The 22,626-nt window shown below is 44.9% G+C and overlaps 1 protein-coding gene across 2 annotated transcripts in view; it reads right to left on the reverse strand.

Moving 5' to 3' along the window:
- raly (RALY heterogeneous nuclear ribonucleoprotein) overlaps nucleotides 1-22,626 on the reverse strand; it is a 163,752-nt gene that overhangs the window by 7,119 nt on the left and 134,007 nt on the right. For both annotated transcript variants that reach the window (XM_084173560.1, XM_084173559.1), the window contains 2 exons: nucleotides 5,696-5,844; nucleotides 5,322-5,366 (listed from right to left, as the gene is read on the reverse strand). In XM_084173560.1, the coding sequence (XP_084029686.1) occupies nucleotides 5,325-5,366; nucleotides 5,696-5,844 (191 nt within the window). In that variant the 3' untranslated portion in view covers nucleotides 5,322-5,324. The remainder of the gene's footprint in view (nucleotides 1-5,321; nucleotides 5,367-5,695; nucleotides 5,845-22,626) is intronic.

Consider the following 22,626-nt stretch of genomic DNA (forward strand, 5'->3'; position numbering starts at 1 on the left):
ATCGTCGAAGGAATGAGCGTTACACCAAGGCCTGTACTCTGGAGCGGGATAGATTTGGAGGTGGAGGGTCCGTCATGGTCTGGGGCGGTGTGTCACAGCATCATTGGACTGAGCTTGTTGTCATTGCAGGCAAACTCAACGCTGTGCATTACAGGGAAGACATCCTCCTCCCTAATGTGGTACCCTACCTGCAGGCTCATCCTGACATGACCCTCCAGCATGACAATGCCACCAGCCATATTGTTCGTTCTGTGCGTGATTTCCTGCAAGACAGGAATATCAGTGTTCTGCCATGGCCAGCGAAGAGCCCAGATCTCAATCCCATTGAGCACGTCTGGGACCTGTTGGATCGGAGGGTGAGGGCTAGGGCCATTCCCCCCAGAAATGTCCGGGAACTTGCAGGTGCCTAGGTGGAAGAGTGGGGTAATATCTCACAGCAAAAACTGGCAAATCTGGTTCAGTCCATGAGGAGGAGATGCACTGCAGTACTTAATGCAGCTAGTGGCCACACCAGATACTGACTGTTACTTTTGATTTTGCCCCTCCCCCTTTGTTCAGGGACACGTTATTCCATTTCTGTTAGTCACATGTCTGTGGAACTTGTTCAGTTTATGTCTCAGTTGTTGAACCTTGTTATGTTCATACAAACATTTAGACATGTTAAGTTTCCTGAAAATAAACGCAGTTGACAGTGGGAGGACGTTTCTTTTTTTGCTGAGTTTATAAATATGCTTGTTTAACTTTATCTTGTTTGCCATTCCAAAAAAGTGATATATTTTTTGCACGCATGATTTGCAAAAGCATTCTCCTGGAGTCAGTTGAGTCATCAATAAATATGTAAACTGCGATATCACTAGAGAATGAATCAGGGTCATCTTCCCGTAAATGGATAGGTGTTTCCCTCTCCAAGGTTTCAAGATTCTAACTAGTTTTCGATAAAGGTTAACAGTTGTAAGATCGCTAAACTTTTCTGGGATAATGTACACCAAGCACATCGACTTCACCATCTGCCCATTTAATCGGGAGACCACATGGCAATTTAAAGCTTGAATCTTTTAGAGACCCAATCCGTAATATAGTAGTACACTTATCATAGTTAGGTTTTAGTTGAGAGAAACTGGAGGCATTTTCCAGGTCCTCAATGAGGCCCTTCAAGTTTGAAGATTGAGGACTCAAGAGAAAACTTGAATCATCGGCATACATTGATATTTTGTCTCTAATCCCTTCATTTTTTGCCCCTTATTGTTAACATTAGATCTGATTTTTAAAGCTAACAGTTCAATAGCCATAATAAATAGGTATGGTGACAGAGGGAAAGCTTGTTTTACACCTCTTGACAATTCAAAGTTCTCAGTTGCACTCTGCATCAAAGATTTTGATTTCTATTGATTTCAGTCCATTCACTCAGTCCCTGATTAGAGAGTAAGGATGAAAGCCAGCAGTGCTGTGGCTCACATACACTTTTAGAAATAAAGGTGCTATCCAGAACCTAAAAGGGTTCTTCGGCTGTCCCCATAAGATAACCCTTTGAAGAACCCTTTTTAGTTCCAGGTAAAACCCTTTTGGGTTCCATGTAGAACCCTTTCCAAGGAGGCTTCCACATGGAACCCAAAAGGGTTATTCTATGGGGACAGCCGAAGCACCCTTTTGGAACTTTTTTTCTAAGAGTGTAGAGATGATATACACTCAGTGGCCAGTTTATTAGGTACACCACCCCATTCACAAAATGGTTAGCTCCTACAGACAGTGAGTCATGTGGCTGTGGCTTGCAGACAGGCATTCCGGCATTCAGTTACTGTTTGATTGAGTGTTAGAATGGGCAAAACAAGTGACCTAAGCGACTATGAGCGTGGTATGATCGTCAGTGCCAGGTGCGCCGGTTTCAGTATCTCAGAAATGGCCGGCCTCCTGGGCTTTTCACACACGACAGTGTCTAGGGTTTACCAAGAATGGTGCGACAAACAAAAAACATCCAGTCAGCAGTAGTCCTGTTGTAGCTTGTTGATGAGAGGTCGAAGGAGAATAGCAAGAATCGTGCAAGCTAACAGGCGGACCACAAACAGGCAAATAATGGCGCAGTACAACGGTGGTGTGCAGATCGGCATATCGGAACGCACAACTCGTCAGTTCTTGTCACGGATGGGCTATTGCAGCAGACGACCACACCGGGTCTCCACACCTATCAGTTAAAAACAAGAAGAAGCGTCTCCAGTGGGCACGCGATCACCTACACTGGACAATTCAGGAGTGGAATAACATTGCCTGGTTCGACGAATCCCGGTTCCTGTTGCGTCATGCTGATAGCAGAGTCAGGATTTGGCGTAACCAGCCAAAGAGTCCATGGCCCTATCCTGCCTGGTGTCAATGGTACAGGCTGGTGGGGGTACTGTTTTCTTGGCACAAGTTAGGTCCATTGATACCAATTGAGCAACGTTTCCATGCCCCAAAAAATTCAGGCTGTTCTGGAGGCAAAGGGGGATCCGACCTGGTACTAGATGGGTTTACTGTCCGCTGAGTGTGTGTTCTCATTTTATTTCAATGTAGGGTCAGATGTGAATATCTGCAGCCTACTGTATGAAAACAACCTTCCTCATGAGCCCGATTCAGTATGGGAGCCGTCGGCTCCAACACAAACACTCTCTGTCAGCGTCAACTTATAGATCAATAAATAAACACGTGTCTGTCGGGGAGGCAGCGTGACGAACCGGGGAAATTGGTGTCCGGCGCTGTGTTCATTTGGGTTGGGTCTCCTGGGCCTCACTCTGTGTTTGCTCAGAGGAGAAATTGGGAAATGTGATCACAGTGGAATCAGAAACAGATTCCTGACACTGTGGCGTGTTTGTCTTCTGAAAGCCTTGCAATATCACAGTGGCTGAGGAGGTCGAAACGCAAGAGAAGTTGAGCCTTTTAACCTCGAACACCATATTAGAGAAAACAATCGGGATAATTTCCCTAATTTTGATAACTTTCCCGCCTGGGTCAAGTTTAATGTGAGCAATTTCCCACTAGATATCTGTAACTGACATTGTAGCTTAGAGCCAAGTAAGACAGATTTGTTGTTTTTAACATTTACTACAGTAAATGGGGGATTTGGTCAATTTGATCTTGAATCTTGGATGGTCAGTCCTGTTGCATAACAGGTTTTCAAGTGAGTCATTTCGAGTTTTGGTGGATTTTGATGTACAGTGGGGAGAACAAGTATTTGATTCACTGCCGATTTTTTAGGTTTTCCTACTTACGAAGCATTTAGAGGTCTGTAATTTTTATCATAGGTAAAAAAAAAAAATCCAGAAAATCACATTGTATGATTTTTAAGTAATTAATTTGCATTTTATTATTGTAGTAAGTATTTGATACATCAGAAAAGCAGAACTTAATATTTGGTACAGAAACCTTTGTTTGCAATTACAGAGATCATACCTTTCCTGTATGTCTTGACCAGGTTTGCACACACTGCAGCAGGGATTTTGGCCCACTCCTCCATACAGACCTTCTCCAGATCCTTCAGGTTTCGGGGCTGTCGCTGGGCAATACGGACTTTCAGCTCCGTCCAAAGATTTTCTATTGGGTTCAGGTCTGGAGACTGGCTAGGCCACTCCAGGACCTTGAGATGCTTCTTATGGAGCCACTCCTTAGTTGCCCTGGCTGTGTGTTTCGGGTCGTTGTCATGCTGGAAGACCCAGCCACGACCCATCTTCAATGCTCTTACTGAGGGAAGGAGGTTGTTGGCCAAGATCTCGCGATACATTGCCCCATCCATCCTCCCCTCAATACGGTGCAGTTGTCCTGTCCCCTTTGCAGAAAAGCATCCCCAAAGAATGAGGTTTCCACCTCCATGCTTCACGGTTGGGATGGTGTTCTTGGGGTTGTACTCATCCTTCTTCTTCCTCCAAACACAGCGAGTGTAGTTTAGACCAAAAAGCTCTATTTTTGTCTCATCAGACCACATGACCTTCTCCCATTCCTCCTCTGGATCATCCAGATGGTCATTGGCAAACTTCAGACGGGCCTGGACATGCGCTGGCTTGAGCAGGGGGACCTTGCGTGCGCTGCAGGATTTTAATCCATGATGGCGTAGTGTGTTACTAATGGTTTTCTTTGAGACTGTGGTCCCAGCTCTCTTCAGGTCATTGACCAGGTCCTGCTGTGTAGTTCTGGGCTGATTCCTCACCTTCCTCATGATCATTGATGCCCCACGAGGTGAGATCTTGCACGGAGCCCCAGACCGAGCGTGATTGACCGTCATCTTGAACTTCTTCCATTTTCTAATAATTGCGCCAACAGTTGTTGCCTTCTCACCAAGCTGCTTGCCTATTGTCCTGTAGCCCATCCCAGCCTTGTGCAGGTCTACAATTTTATCCCTGATATCCTTACACAGCTCTCTGGTCTTGGCCATTGTGGAGAGGTTGGAGTCTGTTTGATTGAGTGTGTGGACAGGTGTCTTTTATACAGGTAACGAGTTCAAACAGGTGCAGTTAATACAGGTAATGAGTGGAGAACAGGAGGGCTTCTTAAAGAAAAACTAACAGGTCTGTGAGAGCCGGAATTCTTACTGGTTGGTAGGTGATCAAATACTTATGTCATGCAATAAAATGCAAATTAATTACTTAAAAATCATACAATGTGTTTTTCTGGATTTTTGTTTTTGATTCCGGCTCTCACAGTTGAAGTGTACCTATGATAAAAATTACAGACCTCTACATGCTTTGTAAGTAGGAAAACCTGCAAAATCGGCAGTGTATCAAATACTTGTTCTCCCCACTGTATGTATCCATACATTATCTACAGAATTTTCAGAGAAACAAAACAGATTGAAATCTGCAAGCATAGTCTACATTTCACTGAATATTGTGATACTAAATATACCAAGAAAAAGGCTTTTGGATGGACAAGACAAGTCCCTATATCTACTCAATATATTATTTTGGGTCGATAAATAAAAGTGGTGGCTGGTTTTCTGCATATTTTTCTAAGTATTATTGCTCACCCACCTTTTCAAAGAAGACCTTAATTGTTTACTCTTTACTCTTTCTAGTTGGCTAGCAAAGCCCAGATGTTATCCATGTGAGTGCGCTAGCATTTATTCATGTTCCTACATTCAAGTCAATAAAGCACTTTACCAGAATTTATATAATGTTTGACTAGCTGCCATGCTGTTTGGACCAGGCTGTCTTTCAATAGCACAGCTGTGAATGTGCATCAGAGTAGTTTTGTTCGGACATATTTTGTCTCATACAAATGCCCGGTGGCCATGCACATTACAAGTCATGAGTGAAAATCGAAAGTTTCTTTGCTTCACTTCGACATTCAGAACAACTTGCCTTTTATTGCAGGATGGAGTCCATTTCTGATAGGTGGTTGTTTTCCTAGGAAAAGACGTGAGGAGAAATGTAAGTGCCTACTGAGGGAATTGAATGTAATATCATGCAATAGAACTTATGGTTGAGCAAACATTCATTCAGACAGCGAGTGACGCCAGTACAATACTGTGCTAAAGCCAAAACACACACAAATGTCATATGTGACCTCAAATACCTCCGCCCACATCCATACTGCCTTCACGCACGTACGCACGGCCACACACACACACTAACCCCCACCCCTGCAAATATGCTTGCACATGCACGCACACACCCACATCCATACAGGCTTTGCGCACACATTCTCGCACGCACAAACACACACACACTCTGACCATGTCGTCATCTTCATGCTCATTCTGTGTGCCGTCCTCCTCCCCAACCTCCACATCACTGTTATGGGGCTCGTCTACCAGCTCCTCTGTGTCCGAGCACGACTCGTCCTGAGACACCTCACTCTTGTTGTCCTCTGCCTTCCGTAGCTCTACACACACACACACACACACACACACACACACACACACACACACACACACACACACACACACGGCTCTACATTTACATTTTTCAACTTCAACATTTTCAAGCACAAGAAAACAATATGTTAGAAAATTGATTGAGATATAGCCTATTTGAATTCCAGCTACTTCTGAAGTACATGTTGTGCACTATAAACAAATATGTAACCCTATAAATACATTTGTTTATTATAAAAAGCTAAAATGTTGATACAAATACCTCATTTATGGAATATTAGGTTTCTACATTATATAAAAGGACAATTTACCTACCGAGATGCATTACATTGAAAATTGTACACTGTCTCTTTAAGAGTGTCACGTTTGTGATGACAACCTGCAAGAGATCTGTCATTCAGTCATTGCTATGATTATTGATCTACTGAAGAAGCTATCCCTTTTCCTTTCTGTGCCCCCAAATGTGTGGATATACTGGTAAAGTTAGCAGGTTCTTTGCTAGCTAGTTAATGAGGTAAGAAACATGACTGAAAATTGAGCTTTTGCTCACCTGATATAGAATACCTCATGGTAAGCTGCAGACCTTTTTATCTATCAAGAGAGTTTTCATCCGTAATTATCACGGCTGTCTACATCCCTCCACAAGCCAACACAACTCTGGCACTCAACAAACTGTATGGGGCCATAAAAAAAAACAAGAAACCACTCTCCCAGAGGCAGTGTTGCTGGTGGGTGGAGACTTTAACGTGGGGAGACTTAAAACTGTCCTACCTCACCTCTACCAACATGTCTCCTATTCTAAAACTCTAGACCAATTTTATTCTACCCACAGAAATGCATACAAGGCCATCCCTTCGGCACATCTGACCATGACTCCATTCTCCTGCTTCCTGTTTACAAAGAAAAGCTCAAACAGGAAGCACTAGTGATGTGCTCAATACGGAAGTGGTCAAATGAAGCAGATGCGAGTCTACAAGACTGTTTTGCTAATACAGACTGGGATATGTTCCATGATTCATCCGATAGCATTGAGGAGTTTACCACAACAGGCTTCATCAATAAGTGCATAGACAATGTCGTCCCCACAGTGACTATAAGAACATATTCAAACCAAAAAACATGGATTACAGGCAATATCCACACTGGGCTAAAGGCTAGAGCTACCGCTTACAAGGAAAGGGACACGGACATAGATGCATACAAGAAAGCCCACTACGACCTCCGACGAGACATCAAACATGCAAAAGGACAATATAGGAGGAAGGTGTAATCCTATTATGTGGCAGAGTTTGCAGACGATAACAGATTACAAAAGGAAACCCAGCCATGAGTTGCCCAGCGATGCAGAACTCCCAAACAAGCTAAATGCCTTTTATTCTCACTTCGAATAATATAACACTGTGCCTTGCGTGAAAGCCCATGTTTTTCCGGATTAATGTGTGATCTCGCTCTCCGTGGCCGACGTGAGCAAAAAAAGTTAGATGCTCGTGGATAAAATGTGCATGTCTCTGTGTCCAGTATGAAGGAAGTTAGAGGTAGTTTCGCGAGCCAATGCTAACTAGCGTTAGCGCAAGGATGGGTAGCATCAGATACCTATAGACTTCCAGTCATTGCGCTAATGGTAGTTAGCAATGGCGCTAGCACTAGTTAGCAACTTCCTTCAAATTGCACGCAGAAACATAAAAATGGTATCCATGAGTTCATCTGACTCTGGGGAAGTAGATAAGGGGCCTCATTGCCAAAATCCTGAAGTATCCCTTTAACAATCACAAGGCCACTTGGCCAGACGGAATACCAGAGTGCAGACTAGGGCTGATTCGAAATTTCGTCAGCCGGTGATTGACAAGCAAATAACTGTCGGTCTCACGGTTATTGAACTTTAATTTACATAAACACATTTAGCATCTCCTGGCTTCCACACATAGCCTACAAGCCACTGATGCAGACCTTTGGAACATCTACAGGTTGCTTGCGAAAGTATTCACACCCCTTGGCATTTTTCCTATTTTGTTGCCTTACAACCTGGAATTAAAATGGATTTTTTGGGGGTTTGTATCATTTGATTTACACAACATGCCTACCACTTTGAAGATGCAAAATATATTTTTTGTGAAACAAGAAATAAGACAAGAAAACTGAACTTGAACGTGCATAACTATTCACTGGATGACTGAAACAGGTTACCCTCAAGAATTTCCCTGTGTTTTGCGTCATCCATCATGCCTTCAATTCTGACCAGTTTCCCAGTCCCTGCCGATGAAAAACATCCTCACAGCATGATGCTGCCACCACCATGCTTCACTGTGGGGATGGTGTTCTCGGGGTGATGAGAGGTGTTGGGGTTGCGCCAGACATAGCGTTTTCCTTGATGGCCAAAAAGCTCAATTTTAGTCTCATCTGACCAGAGTACCTTCTTCCATATGTTTGGGGAGTCTCCCACATGCCTTTTGGCGAACACCAAACGTGTTTGCTTATTTTTTTCTTTAAGCAATGGCTTTTTCTGGCCACTCTTCCGTAAAGCCCAGCTCTGTGGAGTGTACGGCTTAAAGTGGTCCTATGGACAGATACTCCAATCTCCACTGTGGAGCTTTGCAGCTCCTTCAGGGTTATTTTTGGTCTCTTTGTTACTCTTTGTGAAATTAGCGTAAGGGAGGGATTTGGCTGAGAGTTTCCTTTTGCGAGGAAGGAGACTTCACTTCCTTCCTTCACACAATGGAAATCACAATTATTAATGTCATTCCTCCCAAAAGTTACATGGGAAGTGACGACTTTCACAAGAATTTTACTTCTGGGTAACCGAGATTAGGGGTTCCATGGATAATAAAAATAGCAAAGGAGAAATCGGATCGCCTTGTCTGCTGCTTCTATTGAACAGAGCGGAGCAGAGCAGATATTGCCTGTTATAACTATGGCTGAGGGGTTGGCATATCGTATTTTAATAATATTAATGGAATTGGAGCCAATTTCCAGATGTTCTAAGACAGACCAGAGATATGAGCATTATAGTCTATCAAAAGCTTTTTCTGCCCAAGGAGCTGTTGTTTCTGATGAAGCATTTAGGATATGTAATAGTCAACGGAGGTTATCCAAGGAAAAACGTTTTTCAACAAACCCACTTTGGTCCATGTGGACCAATTTGGGTAAGTCTCGAGACGGGATGACAACATTTTGGAAAACAGTTTAATATCTGTGTTTATCAAAGATAGGGTGCAATAGTTAGAACACTGGGTGGCATCCTTACCTTTTTTAATAAAAGCGAAATTAGTGCTGTATTCACATCTCTCACAAATGAACCTTTGTGAACGGCTGTATTAATCACTTCGAGCAAAGGTGGACCTAATTGATTCCAACATTTTAAATAGACCTCAGGAGGAATACCATCCCATCCAGGTGATTTGCCTTTATTTATTAATGCTATTCAATGCCCTTTTGAGTTAACTGAGAGCGATGTGGGCTCCCAGCGAGGTGGCTTCCTCTGTTGAGAAAATAGTTCTTAATTCTTTTAGAAATGACTTAGTCTGGCTTGGTGTGGATTTACAATCAGAGATGTAAAGTTCTTAATAGAAGCGGGGGAATCTTGGATTAATTTGGGTTCTGACAGTAATTCCCCTGTTTCAGATACAATAGTTGCTATATCAGCTAATTGATCATTACTGCGTAGCTTGTTGGCCAGTAAACGATTGGGACGATTACCATGGAAGTAATGGTTGACTCTAACTCGATGGATGGCAAATTCTGCTCTCTGTCTTATCAATAAATTAAGTTCTGTCTTGACTTTGGAAAGAGTAATAGCTACAGTACCTGGTCTGAAAAAACTGTTTGTTGAGAACGTTCTAATAAAGTTAATAACATTTCCAATTCTGATATCTTCTTTAATTGTGATTTATTCAACCCAGATGTATACATTTGTATAAAACCTTTGGTGGCATCCAATAGAATTCGGGGGTCATCGACTGAATTTTTATTAATCATTATGAATTACATTTCAAATTGATCACAGAATGTAGGATTTTGTAGTAATGAAACGTTGAAACACTCTTTTAAGAGATTCTGAAATGTGTAATTGGCAGTAGTAGGCGTGGTGACTAGACAAGCGCATATGTCAAATTTCTATTTTATTAATTTTAGAAAATAGAGGTGTAGATAATAATATAAAATCAATTCAATAATGTTTTATGCCTGTTTGAGTAGAAGGTGTACTATTTTGCTTTTAGACTGTGTGCTCGCCAGGCATAAATTAGGTTGTAATCAGAGAGTATATGTTGGAGAGCCTTGGTTGCGTGTGGATTGTAGTTGGTCTTATTAGATTTGTCCCGCATGTCCAAAATAGTATTCATAACCAGATGGAATTCAGTTAATTCTAACAATATGCTGTTCAGAGAATCAAAAAACGTAGGATCATTTGATTTTGGAGCATACACATTAATGAAGGCAATTTTCTTTCCATTATGGTTACATTTAAGGAAAGTGATTCTGCATTCTTGGTCTTCACCTTTACCCAAGATGGTGATTTTGAGTTTCTTATGTATCATTATGATTGCACCTTTAGTTTTGTTTGGGGCTTAAGAAAAAGCAGCCAGTTTGTACAAATGGAGCAGATGTGTTTTTTGAAGCATTGCTATATCAATATGGTTTCTTGCTAGGATATCAAGACAGTGGAACATTTGATAGGACCATTTAGGCCTTTCAAATTCTATAGAGAATAGCTAGTGTTGCCATTGTTTTTCAGAAAGGAATGTTATATTATGATATAATTGTTATATTTAGTGTTGCAAAGCCCATGGATGTGTAAAAAAAACAAGACCCACAGGAAAACTCACCAATTGATAGTTCCCCACCCAGAAAACCCTTGCTGTAAACAATTCTAGCCCCAGTCCGTGTGACACCTCAATATATTGTCCATTGTTCATTAATTGGTGTGGTGTCATCACTGTGTTAATATCCTGGACCATAGGCAATATAATAACAACGTCCAATACTCACCAATAATAGTAATACTGTTCCTTGTACCCACATGAGGGGGTGTCCTCATCATTGTCTTATGCTGAGGGCAGCATCATAGCCATAGGTTAGGCTGCGTGATTGTGCATGGATAACGTACCTGAATTTTGAGCGAGTCATAATAGGGTTCCATCTGTCAACTCATCCCCTTGTGTGTTGGGTTTGACGTGTTTCTTGTAAAAGTCTTGAGCTTCCTTGTCAGTGGAGAACGTGTGTGTTGTGTTCTGGAAGGTCAAGATTAGTTTTGCCGGGTGGATGAAGCCACATCTCAGATTTAGCTTGCGTAGATGGAATCTCACCTCCATTGTATGTCGCCCTCTGTTTTAGCAGTTCGGCACTCAGGTCTGGGTAGATGCTGATCCTAGGCATCAGGATATATAATAATACGAGTAAAATAAAGAACAGAGTAGCAGCAGTGAGTGAGTGTGCGTGTGCATGTGTAATATGTAAGTATGAGTGTTTGTATTGTGTCAGTATGCGTATGTGTGTTATGTGTGTGTGTGTGCGTATGTAGTGTATGTGTGGGTTTTGTGTGGGAGTGCGGCCGGCCCGTCAGGAAGTCCAGGATCCCGTTGCAGAGGGAGGTGTTCAGTCCCAGGGTCCCTAACTTGGTGATGACCTTGGAGGGGACTATGGTGTTGAACGCTGTGCTGTAGTCTATGAACAGCATTCTCACATAGTTATTTCCCCTCTTATCCAGGTGAGAGAGGGCAGTGTGAAGTGCAATTGAGATTGAATTATCTGTGGATCTGTTGGGACGGTATGCGAATTAAGTGGGGTTAGGGTGTCTGGGATGCCTGCGCAAAAAACACAAAGCAGAGCTCATGCCTTTCAAGCAACTTTTTTTTAAATCATCATTAGAGTCGCATCATGCAGCCTTACAATGTATTAAAAATCAAAACATATAGCCCAACGTTTGTAGAACAACTAAAGTTTCATTAATAACTCTAAATTAAGCATATAGGAGTACCTATTTCTTTGTTAACCGCTGAACACAGAATAGCCACATGTGCGCAGTCCCTCAAATCGTTTGGAGAAAATATTTATATTTTATTCAGCTTTGTTGAATTGTATTCTTCATACTATGAAATAATATAAAATAATGCCATGGAATTCTAAGCTAATCTTGTCTGCTAAATGAACTAGTGTAGTCCACAGCCATTTGGCATAGCCAGATCAGGACATAACATAAGGACAACTCAGAGTATGCTATTCTGTTCTTCTGAAATAGACTACATTTTCTTCAAATCATGCTTGTGTAGACCTGTCTAAAATAAATAATGGATTTATTGTGAAGGTGTAGGCTATATTACATGGATTTATTAGACTAAGAAAATGTACAGTGCCTTGCAAAAGTATTCATCCCCCTTGGCGTTTTTCCTATTTTGTTCACTCTCTTTGTTACCTCTCTGATTAATGCCCTCCTTGCCTGGTCCGTGAGTTTTGGTGGGCGGCCCTCTCTTGGCAGGTTTGTTGTGGTGCCATATTCTTTCCATTTTTTAATAATAGATTTAATGGTGCTCCGTGGGATGTTTAAAGTTTCAGATATTTTTTTATAACCCAACCCTGATCTGTACTTCTCCACAACTTTGTCCCTGACCTGTTTGGAGAGCTCCTTGGTCTTCATGGTGCCGCTTGCTTGGTGGTGCCCCTTGATTAGTGGTGTTGCAGAGTCAGGCCTTTCAGAACCGTTATATATATACTGAGATTATGTGACACTTAGATTGCACACAGGTTGACTTTATTTAACTAATTATGTGACTTCTGAAGGTAATTGGTTGCACCAGATCTTATTTAGGGGATACATAGCAAATGGGGTGAATACATATGCACGCACCACTTTTCCGTTATTTATTTCATTTCACTTCACCAATTTGGACTATTTTGTGTATGTCCATTACATGAAATCGAAATAAAAATCCATTTAAATTACAGGTTGTAATGCAACAAAATAGGAAAAACGCCAAGGGGGATGAATACTTTTGCAAGGCACTGTACATTTTCTTAGTCTAATAAATCCATGTAATATAGCCTACACCTTCACAATAAATCCATTATTTATTTTAGACAGGTCTACACAAGCATGATTTGAAGAAAATGTAGTCTATTTCAGAAGAACAGAATAGCATACTCTGAGTTGTCCTTATGTTATGTCCTGATCTGGCTATGCCAAATGGCTGTGGACTACACTAGTTCATTTAGTAGACAAGATTAGCTTAGAATTCCATGGCATTATTTTATATTATTTCATAGTATGAAGAATACAATTCAACAAAGCTGAATAAAATATAAATATTTTCTCCAAACGATTTGAGGGACTGCGCACATGTGGCTATTCTGTGTTCAGCGGTTAACAAAGAAATAGGTACTCCTATATGCTTAATTTAGAGTTATTAATGAAACTTTAGTTGTTCTACAAACGTTGGGCTATATGTTTTGATTTTTAATACATTGTAAGGCTGCATGATGCGACTCTAATGATGATTTAAAAAAAGTAGCTTGAAAGGCATGAGCTCTGCTTTGTGTTTTTTGCGCAGGCATCCCAGACACCCTAACCCCACTTAATTCGCATACCGTCCCAACAGATCCACAGATAATTCAATCTCAATTGCACTTCACACTGCCCTCTCTCACCTGGATAAGAGGGGAAATAACTATGTGAGAATGCTGTTCATAGACTACAGCACAGCGTTCAACACCATAGTCCCCTCCAAGGTCATCACCAAGTTAGGGACCCTGGGACTGAACACCTCCCTCTGTAACGGGATCCTGGACTTCCTGACGGGCCGGCCGCACTCCCACACAAAACCCACACATACACTACATACGCACACACACACACATAACACACATACGCATACTGACACAATACAAACACTCATACTTACATATTACACATGCACACGCACACTCACTCACTGCTGCTACTCTGTTCTTTATTTTACTCGTATTATTATATATCCTGATGCCTAGGATCAGCATCTACCCAGACCTGAGTGTCGAACTGCTAAAACAGAGGGCGACATACAATGGAGGTGAGATTCCATCTACGCAAGCTAAATCTGAGATGTGGCTTCATCCACCCGGCAAAACTCATCTTGACCTTCCAGAACACAACACACACGTTCTCCACTGACAAGGAAGCTCAAGACTTTTACAAGAAACACGTCAAACCCAACACACAAGGGGATGAGTTGACAGATGGAACCCTATTATGACTCGCTCAAAATTCAGGTACGTTATCCATGCACAATCACGCAGCCTAACCTATGGCTATGATGCTGCCCTCAGCATAAGACAATGATGAGGACACCCCCTCATGTGGGTACAAGGAACAGCATTACTATTATTGGTGAGTATTGGACGTTGTTATTATATTGCCTATGGTCCAGGATATTAACACAGTGATGACACCACACCAATTAATGAACAATGGACAATATATTGAGGTGTCACACGGACTGGGGCTAGAATTGTTTACAGCAAGGGTTTTCTGGGTGGGGAACTATCAATTGGTGAGTTTTCCTGTGGGTCTTGTTTTTTTTACACATCCATGGGCTTTGCAACACTAAATATAACAATTATATCATAATATAACATTCCTTTCTGAAAAACAATGGCAACACTAGCTATTCTCTATAGAATTTGAAAGGCCTAAATTGTCCTATCAAATGTTCCACTGTCTTGATATCCTAGCAAGAAACCATATTGATATAGCAATGCTTCAAGAAACACATCTGCTCCATTTGTACAAACTGGCTGCTTTTTCTTAAGCCCCAAACAAAACTAAAGGTGCAATCATAATGATACATAAGAAACTCAAAATCACCATCTTGGGTAAAGGTGAAGACCAAGAATGCAGAATCACTTTCCTTAAATGTAACCATAATGGAAAGAAAATTGCCTTCATTAATGTGTATGCTCCAAAATCAAATGATCCTACGTTTTTTGATTCTCTGAACAGCATATTGTTAGAATTAACTGAATTCCATCTGGTTATGAATGCTATTTTGGACATGCGGGACAAATCTAATAAGACCAACTACAGTCCACACGCAACCAAGTGTCACGGTTTCGGCCGAGGCTGCCTCTCCTCCTTGTTCGGGCAGGCTTCGGCGCTCGTCGTCTCCGGAATTCTAGCTGCCACCGATAGATGTTTCATGTTCGTTTGCTTTTGTCTGTTTGTGTCACACCTGTTTCTGTTTTACGTGATTAGTGTCCTATAAGTGTCTCGTTGTGTTTGTCATGTGTTGTGTATGATTGTTTTTCGTCAGTGTTGTGTTTGCTCGGTTGAGCATATTCTCTCCACTGCGCTGGAGCTCGATTGCACTTGTTTCGTGCACTACTTCATTTTGTCGCACCTGTTTGTGCGCATTTTGCCTATACGCCTTGTGCGTAGTTTAGCTGTTGGGCTTAGTTGCCCTGTTGCCTGTGTTTGGGCCGGAATACAGCATTTGGAACCTACCGTCTGCGTCCTGCATCTGATTTCCTACACTACACCTACACACGCCCTGACATAATCATACACCAGTCATGGAATCAGCAGGAGCCGAAGCAGCCCAGACAAGACTGGAAGCCCAGGTTCGGGATCAGCAGGAGCAACTCCTGCAGATGGGGAACGCCCTGCAGGAGGTGATTACCACACTCCGAGGCTGGGGTTCGCCTCCACCACCGCCCGCCCTGCCAGCACCATCGGCCAGCCCGCCCGTTCCAGCACCGGAACCTCGAGGAGTCCGACTATCTCTCCCGAGGGCTTACGACGGGACAGCGGCTGGGTGTCAGGGATTCCTGCTCCAGGTCGAGCTATACCTGGCCACCGTGCACCCGGCACCTTCAGGGCACGAGAGCGTGTCCGCTCTGATCTCCTGCCTGGCCGGAAAAGCGTTGGAGTGGGCCAACGCAGAGTGGAGGAAGATAGACGCCACGACCATTACGTACACTGAGTTCTCCCGCCGCTTCAGGGCGGTGTTTGACCATCCCCCGGAGGGGAAAGCGGCGGGGGAGCGTCTGGTCTTCCTCCGACAGGGGAGGAGAAGTGCCCAGGAATTCGCACTCGAATTCCGTACTCTGGCGGCAGATGCAGGGTGGAATGATCGGGCCCTCATCGATCTATACCGATGCAGCCTACGAGAGGACGTCCGTCGGGAGCTGGCTTGCAGGGACACCAGTCTCACCTTCGACCAGCTGGTGGATATGTCCATCAGGCTGGATACCCTGCTGGCTACCCGCGGACGTCTTGCGGAGGGTCCGTCCATTCCACCCTCCAGCGCCTCCGAGCCTTGTCCCATGGAGCTCGGGGGCGCTGGCGCTAGAGAGAGGAGGAGTCGGCAGGCTAGGGGGTCCATCCACTGCACCAACTGTGGCCGGGGAGGACACACCGCGGCTAGGTGCTGGGGATGGCCTCCTAGGGGAGATGACGACAGGCCCCGCACTGGGGATTCCCTCCAGGTGAGTAGGCGCCCCACTCACCCAGAGCTCTCTGTTGCCCATTTTTGTATGCCTGTACGTTTTCCACAGGTAGCACCTCATGCCCAGCATAAGGCGCTGGTAGATTCAGGCGCAGCTGGGAATTTTATTGATAAAAAGTTTTGTTTAGCGTTAGGGATTCCCCTCATTCCTGTTGATGTTCCTTTTCCCGTTCACGCCCTAGATAGTCGTCCGTTGGGTACGGGCTTGATCAGGGAGGTCACGGCGCCACTTAGGATGTGTGCGCAGGGGGGTCATCAGGAGATGATTCAGCTGTTCCTGATTGACTCTCCTGCGTATCCGGTGGTGCTGGGAATGCCCTGGTTGAGTACCCATAACCCAGTGATTTCGTGGCAGGAGAGGGCTCTGATGGAGTGGTCTGCTCAGTGTGTGGGTAGATGTTTGGGCGTTGCCGTAGGGGCTACCTCGGTGGAGAGTCCAAACCAGGTGCCCGCATTGCACATTCCACCTGAGTATGGGGATTTGGCTATTGCGTTTAGTAAGGCGAGGGCGACGCAGTTGCCACCCCATAGGCAGGGGGATTGTGCGATAAACCTCCAGGCAGGAGCTGCGCTCCCACGGAGCCATGTGTATCCTCTGTCTCAGGAGGAGAAGAAAGCTATGGAGATTTACATAGACGAATCACTGAGACAAGGATACATACGGCCGTCCACTTCCCCCGCGTCCTCGAGTTTCTTTTTCGTGAAGAAAAAGGATGGTGGTTTGCGCCCATGCATCGATTACCGTGGTCTCAATCAGATTACGGTGAAGTATAGTTATCCACTCCCGCTGATTGCGACCATGACTGAGTCGTTGCATGGGGCGCGTTTCTTCACGAAACTAGATCTCAGGAGCGCGTACAACTTGGTGCGCATCAGGGAGAACGATGAATGGAAAACAGCCTTTAGTACCACCTCGGGCCATTACGAGTATCTGGTCATGCCATACGGGTTGATGAACGCTCCATCAGTTTTCCAATCATTTGTGGATGAGATCTTCAGGGACATGCAGGGGCAGGGGGTGGTGGTGTACATTGATGACATTCTCGTGTACTCACCTACCCGTGTCGAGCATGTAGCCCTGGTGCGCAAGGTGTTGCGGAGGCTGGTGGAGCACGACCTGTATGTGAAGGCAGAGAAGTGTCTGTTTTTCCAGGAGTCGGTCTCCTTTTTGGGTTATCAGTTGTCTGCGTCAGGGGTGAGGATGGAGGTAGATCGAGTGTCGGCCGTGCGTAATTGGCAAACACCAACCACTGTGAAGGAGGTGCAGCAGTTCTTGGGGTTTGCAAATTACTACAGGAGGTTTATCCGGGGGTTTGGACAGGTGGCAGCTCCCATCACGTCTCTGTTGAAGGGGGGTCCGGTGCGTCTGCAGTGGTCGGCCGAGGCGGACAGGGCGTTTGGGAGGCTGAAGGACCTGTTTACCTCGGCCCCAGTGCTGGCGCACCCGGATCCCTCTTTGCCGTTCCAAGTAGAGGTGGACGCGTCGGAGGCCGGGTTAGGAGCCGTGCTTTCACAACGATCTGGCGCGCCACCTAAACTCCGCCCCTGTGCTTTTTACTCTAAGAAGCTCAGTCCGGCGGAGCGGAACTATGACGTAGGGGACAGGGAGCTGTTAGCCGTGGTACAGGCTCTAAAGGTGTGGAGGCACTGGCTTGAGGGGGCTCAACACCCTTTCCTCATTTTGACGGACCACCGTAACCTGGAGTACATCCGAGCGGCGAGGAGGCTGAACCCTCGCCAGGCAAGATGGAGTATGTTCTTGACCAGGTTTACGTTTAAGATCACGTACATCCCTGGGTCACAGAATGGCAAGGCAGATGCGCTGTCTCGGCGGTATGACGCGGAGGAGAGGTCCGTGGAGCCCACTCCCATACTGCCTGCGTCGTGTCTGGTGGCGCCGGTAGTGTGGGAGATCGATGCTGAACTCGAGCGGGCGTTACGCACCGACCCTAGTCCATCACAGTGCCCGGAGGGTCGGAAGTACGTTCCGCTCGAGGTTCGGGATCGATTGATTTATTGGGCTCACACGTCACCCTCCTCTGGACATCCGGGTATCGGCCGGACAGTGCACTGTCTTAGTGCCAAGTACTGGTGGCCCACGTTGGCTAGGGATGTGAGGGTTTATGTTTCCTCTTGCTCGGTGTGCGCCCAGTGTAAGGCGCCTAGACATTTACCTAGGGGTAAGTTGCTACCCCTGCCCGTTCCACAACGGCCATGGTCCCACCTCTCAGTGGACTTTATAACAGATCTTCCCCTCTCCCAAGGGAATACCACCATCCTGGTCGTTGTGGACCGGTTCTCTAAGGCCTGTCGTTTGCTCCCCATGCCGGGTCTTCCTACGGCCCTGCAAACCGCCGAGGCACTGTTTACCCATGTGTTCCGGCACTACGGGGTGCCCGAGGACATTGTGGCTGATCGGGGTCCCCAATTCACCTCCAGGGTCTGGAGAGCGTTTATGGAGCGGTTGGGGGTCTCGGTGAGTCTCACCTCGGGCTACCACCCGGAGAGCAATGGGCAGGTGGAACGCGTAAACCAGGATGTGGGTAGGTTTCTCAGAACATACTGCCAGGACCGGCCGGAGGAGTGGTCAAGGTACGTTCCCTGGGCCGAGATGGCCCAGAATTCCCTACGCCATTCCTCCACGAACCTAACCCCATTTCAATGTGTGTTAGGTTACCAGCCGGTTCTGGCACCCTGGCAGCAGAGCCAGATCGAGGCTCCTGCGGTGGATGAGTGGGCGCGGCGCTCGGAGGAGACTTGGAACGCTGCACACGTCCACCTGCAGCGGGTCCTCCGACGTCAGAAGGCGAGCGCTGATCTCCACCGCAGTGAGGCACCGGTGTACGCACCTGGTGATCGAGTCTGGCTCTCTACCAGAAACCTGCCCCTCCGCCTGCCCTGTCGGAAACTGGGTCGGCGGTTTGTAGGGCCATTTAAAGTCCTGAGGAGGTTGAACGAGGTTTGTTATAGATTACAGCTACCTGTGGAGTATAAGTGTGTTAACCCCTCGTTCCATGTGTCCCTTCTCAGGCCGGTGGTAGCGGGCCCACTCCAAGACGATGAGATCTTGGAGACTCCTCCGCCCCCGTTGGACATCGAGGGGGCACCGGCGTACTCTGTGAGATCCATCTTGGATTCGAGACGTCGGATGGGGGGTCTCCAGTATCTAGTGGAGTGGGAGGGGTACGGTCCGGAGGAGCGGTGCTGGGTGCCGAGGAGAGACGTGTTGGACCCATCGCTTCTGACGGAGTTCCATCGGAGGCATCCGACGCGCCCTGCGCCGCGTCCCCCTGGCCGTCCCCGAGGCCGGAGTCGGCGCGCGTCTGGAGCCGCGCGTCAAGGGGGGGGTACTGTCACGGTTTCGGCCGAGGCTGCCTCTCCTCCTTGTTCGGGCAGGCTTCGGCGCTCGTCGTCTCCGGAATTCTAGCTGCCACCGATAGATGTTTCATGTTCGTTTGCTTTTGTCTGTTTGTGTCACACCTGTTTCTGTTTTACGTGATTAGTGTCCTATAAGTGTCTCGTTGTGTTTGTCATGTGTTGTGTATGATTGTTTTTCGTCAGTGTTGTGTTTGCTCGGTTGAGCATATTCTCTCCACTGCGCTGGAGCTCGATTGCACTTGTTTCGTGCACTACTTCATTTTGTCGCACCTGTTTGTGCGCATTTTGCCTATACGCCTTGTGCGTAGTTTAGCTGTTGGGCTTAGTTGCCCTGTTGCCTGTGTTTGGGCCGGAATACAGCATTTGGAACCTACCGTCTGCGTCCTGCATCTGATTTCCTACACTACACCTACACACGCCCTGACACCAAGGCTCTCCAACATATACTCTCTGATTACAACCTCATTTATGCCTGGCGAGCACACAGTCTAAAAGCAAAATAGTACACCTTCTACTCAAACAGGCATAAAACATTCTTGAATTGATTTTATATTATTATCTACACCTCTATTTTCTCAAATTAATAAAATAGAAATTTGACATGCGCTTGTCTAATCACCACGCCTACTACTGCCAATTACACATTTCAGAATCTCTTAAGAGTGTTTCAACGTTTCATTACTACAAAATCCTACATTCTGTGATCAATTTGAAATGTAACTAAATTAATTCATAATGATTAATAAAAATTCAGTCGATGACCCCCGGATTCTATTGGATGCAACCAAAGGTTTTATACAAATGTATACATCTGGGTTGAATAAATCACAATTAAAGAAGATATCAGAATTGGAAATGTTATTAACTTTATTAGAACGTTCTCAACAAACAGTTTTTTCAGACCAGGTACTGTAGCTATTACTCTTTCCAAAGTCAAGACAGAACTTAATATATTGATAAGACAGAGAGCAGAATTTGCCATCCATCGAGTTAGAGTCAACCATTACTTCCATGGTAATCGTCCCAATCGTTTACTGGCCAGCAAGCTACGCAGTAATGATCAATTAGCTGATATAGCAACTATTGTATCTGAAACAGGGGAATTACTGTCAGAACCCAAATTAATCCAAGATTCCCCCGCTTCTATTAAGAACTTTACATCTCTGATTGTAAATCCACACCAAGCCAGACTAAGTCATTTCTAAAAGAATTAAGAACTATTTTCTCAACAGAGGAAGCCACCTCGCTGGGAGCCCACATCGCTCTCAGTTAACTCAAAAGGGCATTGAATAGCATTAATAAATAAAGGCAAATCACCTGGATGGGATGGTATTCCTCCTGAGGTCTATTTAAAATGTTGGAATCAATTAGGTCCACCTTTGCTCGAAGTGATTAATACAGCCGTTCACAAAGGTTCATTTGTGAGAGATGTGAATACAGCACTAATTTCGCTTTTATTAAAAAAGGTAAGGATGCCACCCAGTGTTCTAACTATTGCACCCTATCTTTGATAAACACAGATATTAAACTGTGTTTATCATGGACCAAAGTGGGTTTGTTAAAAAACGTTTTTCCTTGGATAACCTCCATTGACTATTACATATCTTAAATGCTTCATCAGAAACAACAGCTCCTTGGGCAGAAAAAGCTTTTGATAGACTATAATGCTCATATCTCTGGTCTGTCTTAGAACATATGGAAATTGGCTCCAATTCCATTAATATTATTAAAATACGATATGCCAACCCCTCAGCCATAGTTATAACAGACAATATCTGCTCTGCTCCGCTCTGTTCAATAGAAGCAGCAGACAAGGCGATCCGATTTCTCCTTTGCTATTTTTATTATCCATGGAACCCCTAATCTCGGTTACCCAGAAGTAAAATTATTGTGAAAGTCGTCACTTCCCATGTAACTTTTGGGAGGAATGACATTAATAATTGTGATTTCCATTGTGTGAAGGAAGGAAGTGAAGTCTCCTTCCTCGCAAAAGGAAACTCTCAGCCAAATCCCTCCCTTACGCTAATTTCACCCATGTTTATGATCTGTGTGGACACGCGCGAAGCAGTAAACATTGAAGGTGTGAGTGAGAATGTTTTCAACACAGCTATTTCGAATCTTAGCAGTGTCCATTCCATCCCATCGTTTAAACCACTGCAACAGTTGCACTGGCAAAGGGGGATGTTTTAGCATGCTTGCCAACTGGCTTTGGCAAAAGTTTAATATATCAAGCGATGTATGGAGAAAAGTTATTCAAACAACCGTTTTCAGCAAGCGGTTGATAAGACTGGCAGTGGACGAAGTGCATACTGTTGTTCACTGGTAAGTCTATATTTCAGACAAACTCCTGGATAGCCATTGGCATTGCCATTGCAGCTAGCTAGCTGTATCATTCATCCTACTTGACTATCAACTGGCCAGATGTATCAGGCAGCTTTAACCTTTTCACGCTTGAGTTCCAAATACATTTTTTGGTTTGGGTAGGTTTTGATAGTCACAGTGGGAACAACATCCCCTATACACTTCCTGATGAAGTCAGTCACTGTGTCCGTCAAGGTTATTCTCAGAGGCAACCCGGAACATCTCCCAGTGCACGTGATCAAAACAATCTTGAAGCATAGATTCTGCTTGGTCAGACCAGCATTGAATAGACCTTAGCACAGGTACTTCCTGTTTGAGTTTCTGCCTATAGGAAGGGAGGAGCAGAATGGAGTCATGATCTGATTTGCCGAAGGGAGGGCAGGGGAGGGCCTTGTAGCCATCCCAGAAGGGAGATTAACAATGGTCGAGAGTTTTTGTAGCGTGAGTACTATAGGCAATGTATATCAACCCACAAGGTGCGCAAACATGCAAGGTGCGCAAACATAAGCACCAACGCTTGATTAATAATGCATAAACTATTGAAAGGATTCATTGCATGAAGACATATTGATGGAAATATAT

The sequence above is a fragment of the Coregonus lavaretus genome, assembly GCF_964263955.1.
Source record: "Coregonus lavaretus genome assembly, chromosome: 12".
NCBI lineage: Eukaryota > Metazoa > Chordata > Actinopteri > Salmoniformes > Salmonidae > Coregonus > Coregonus lavaretus.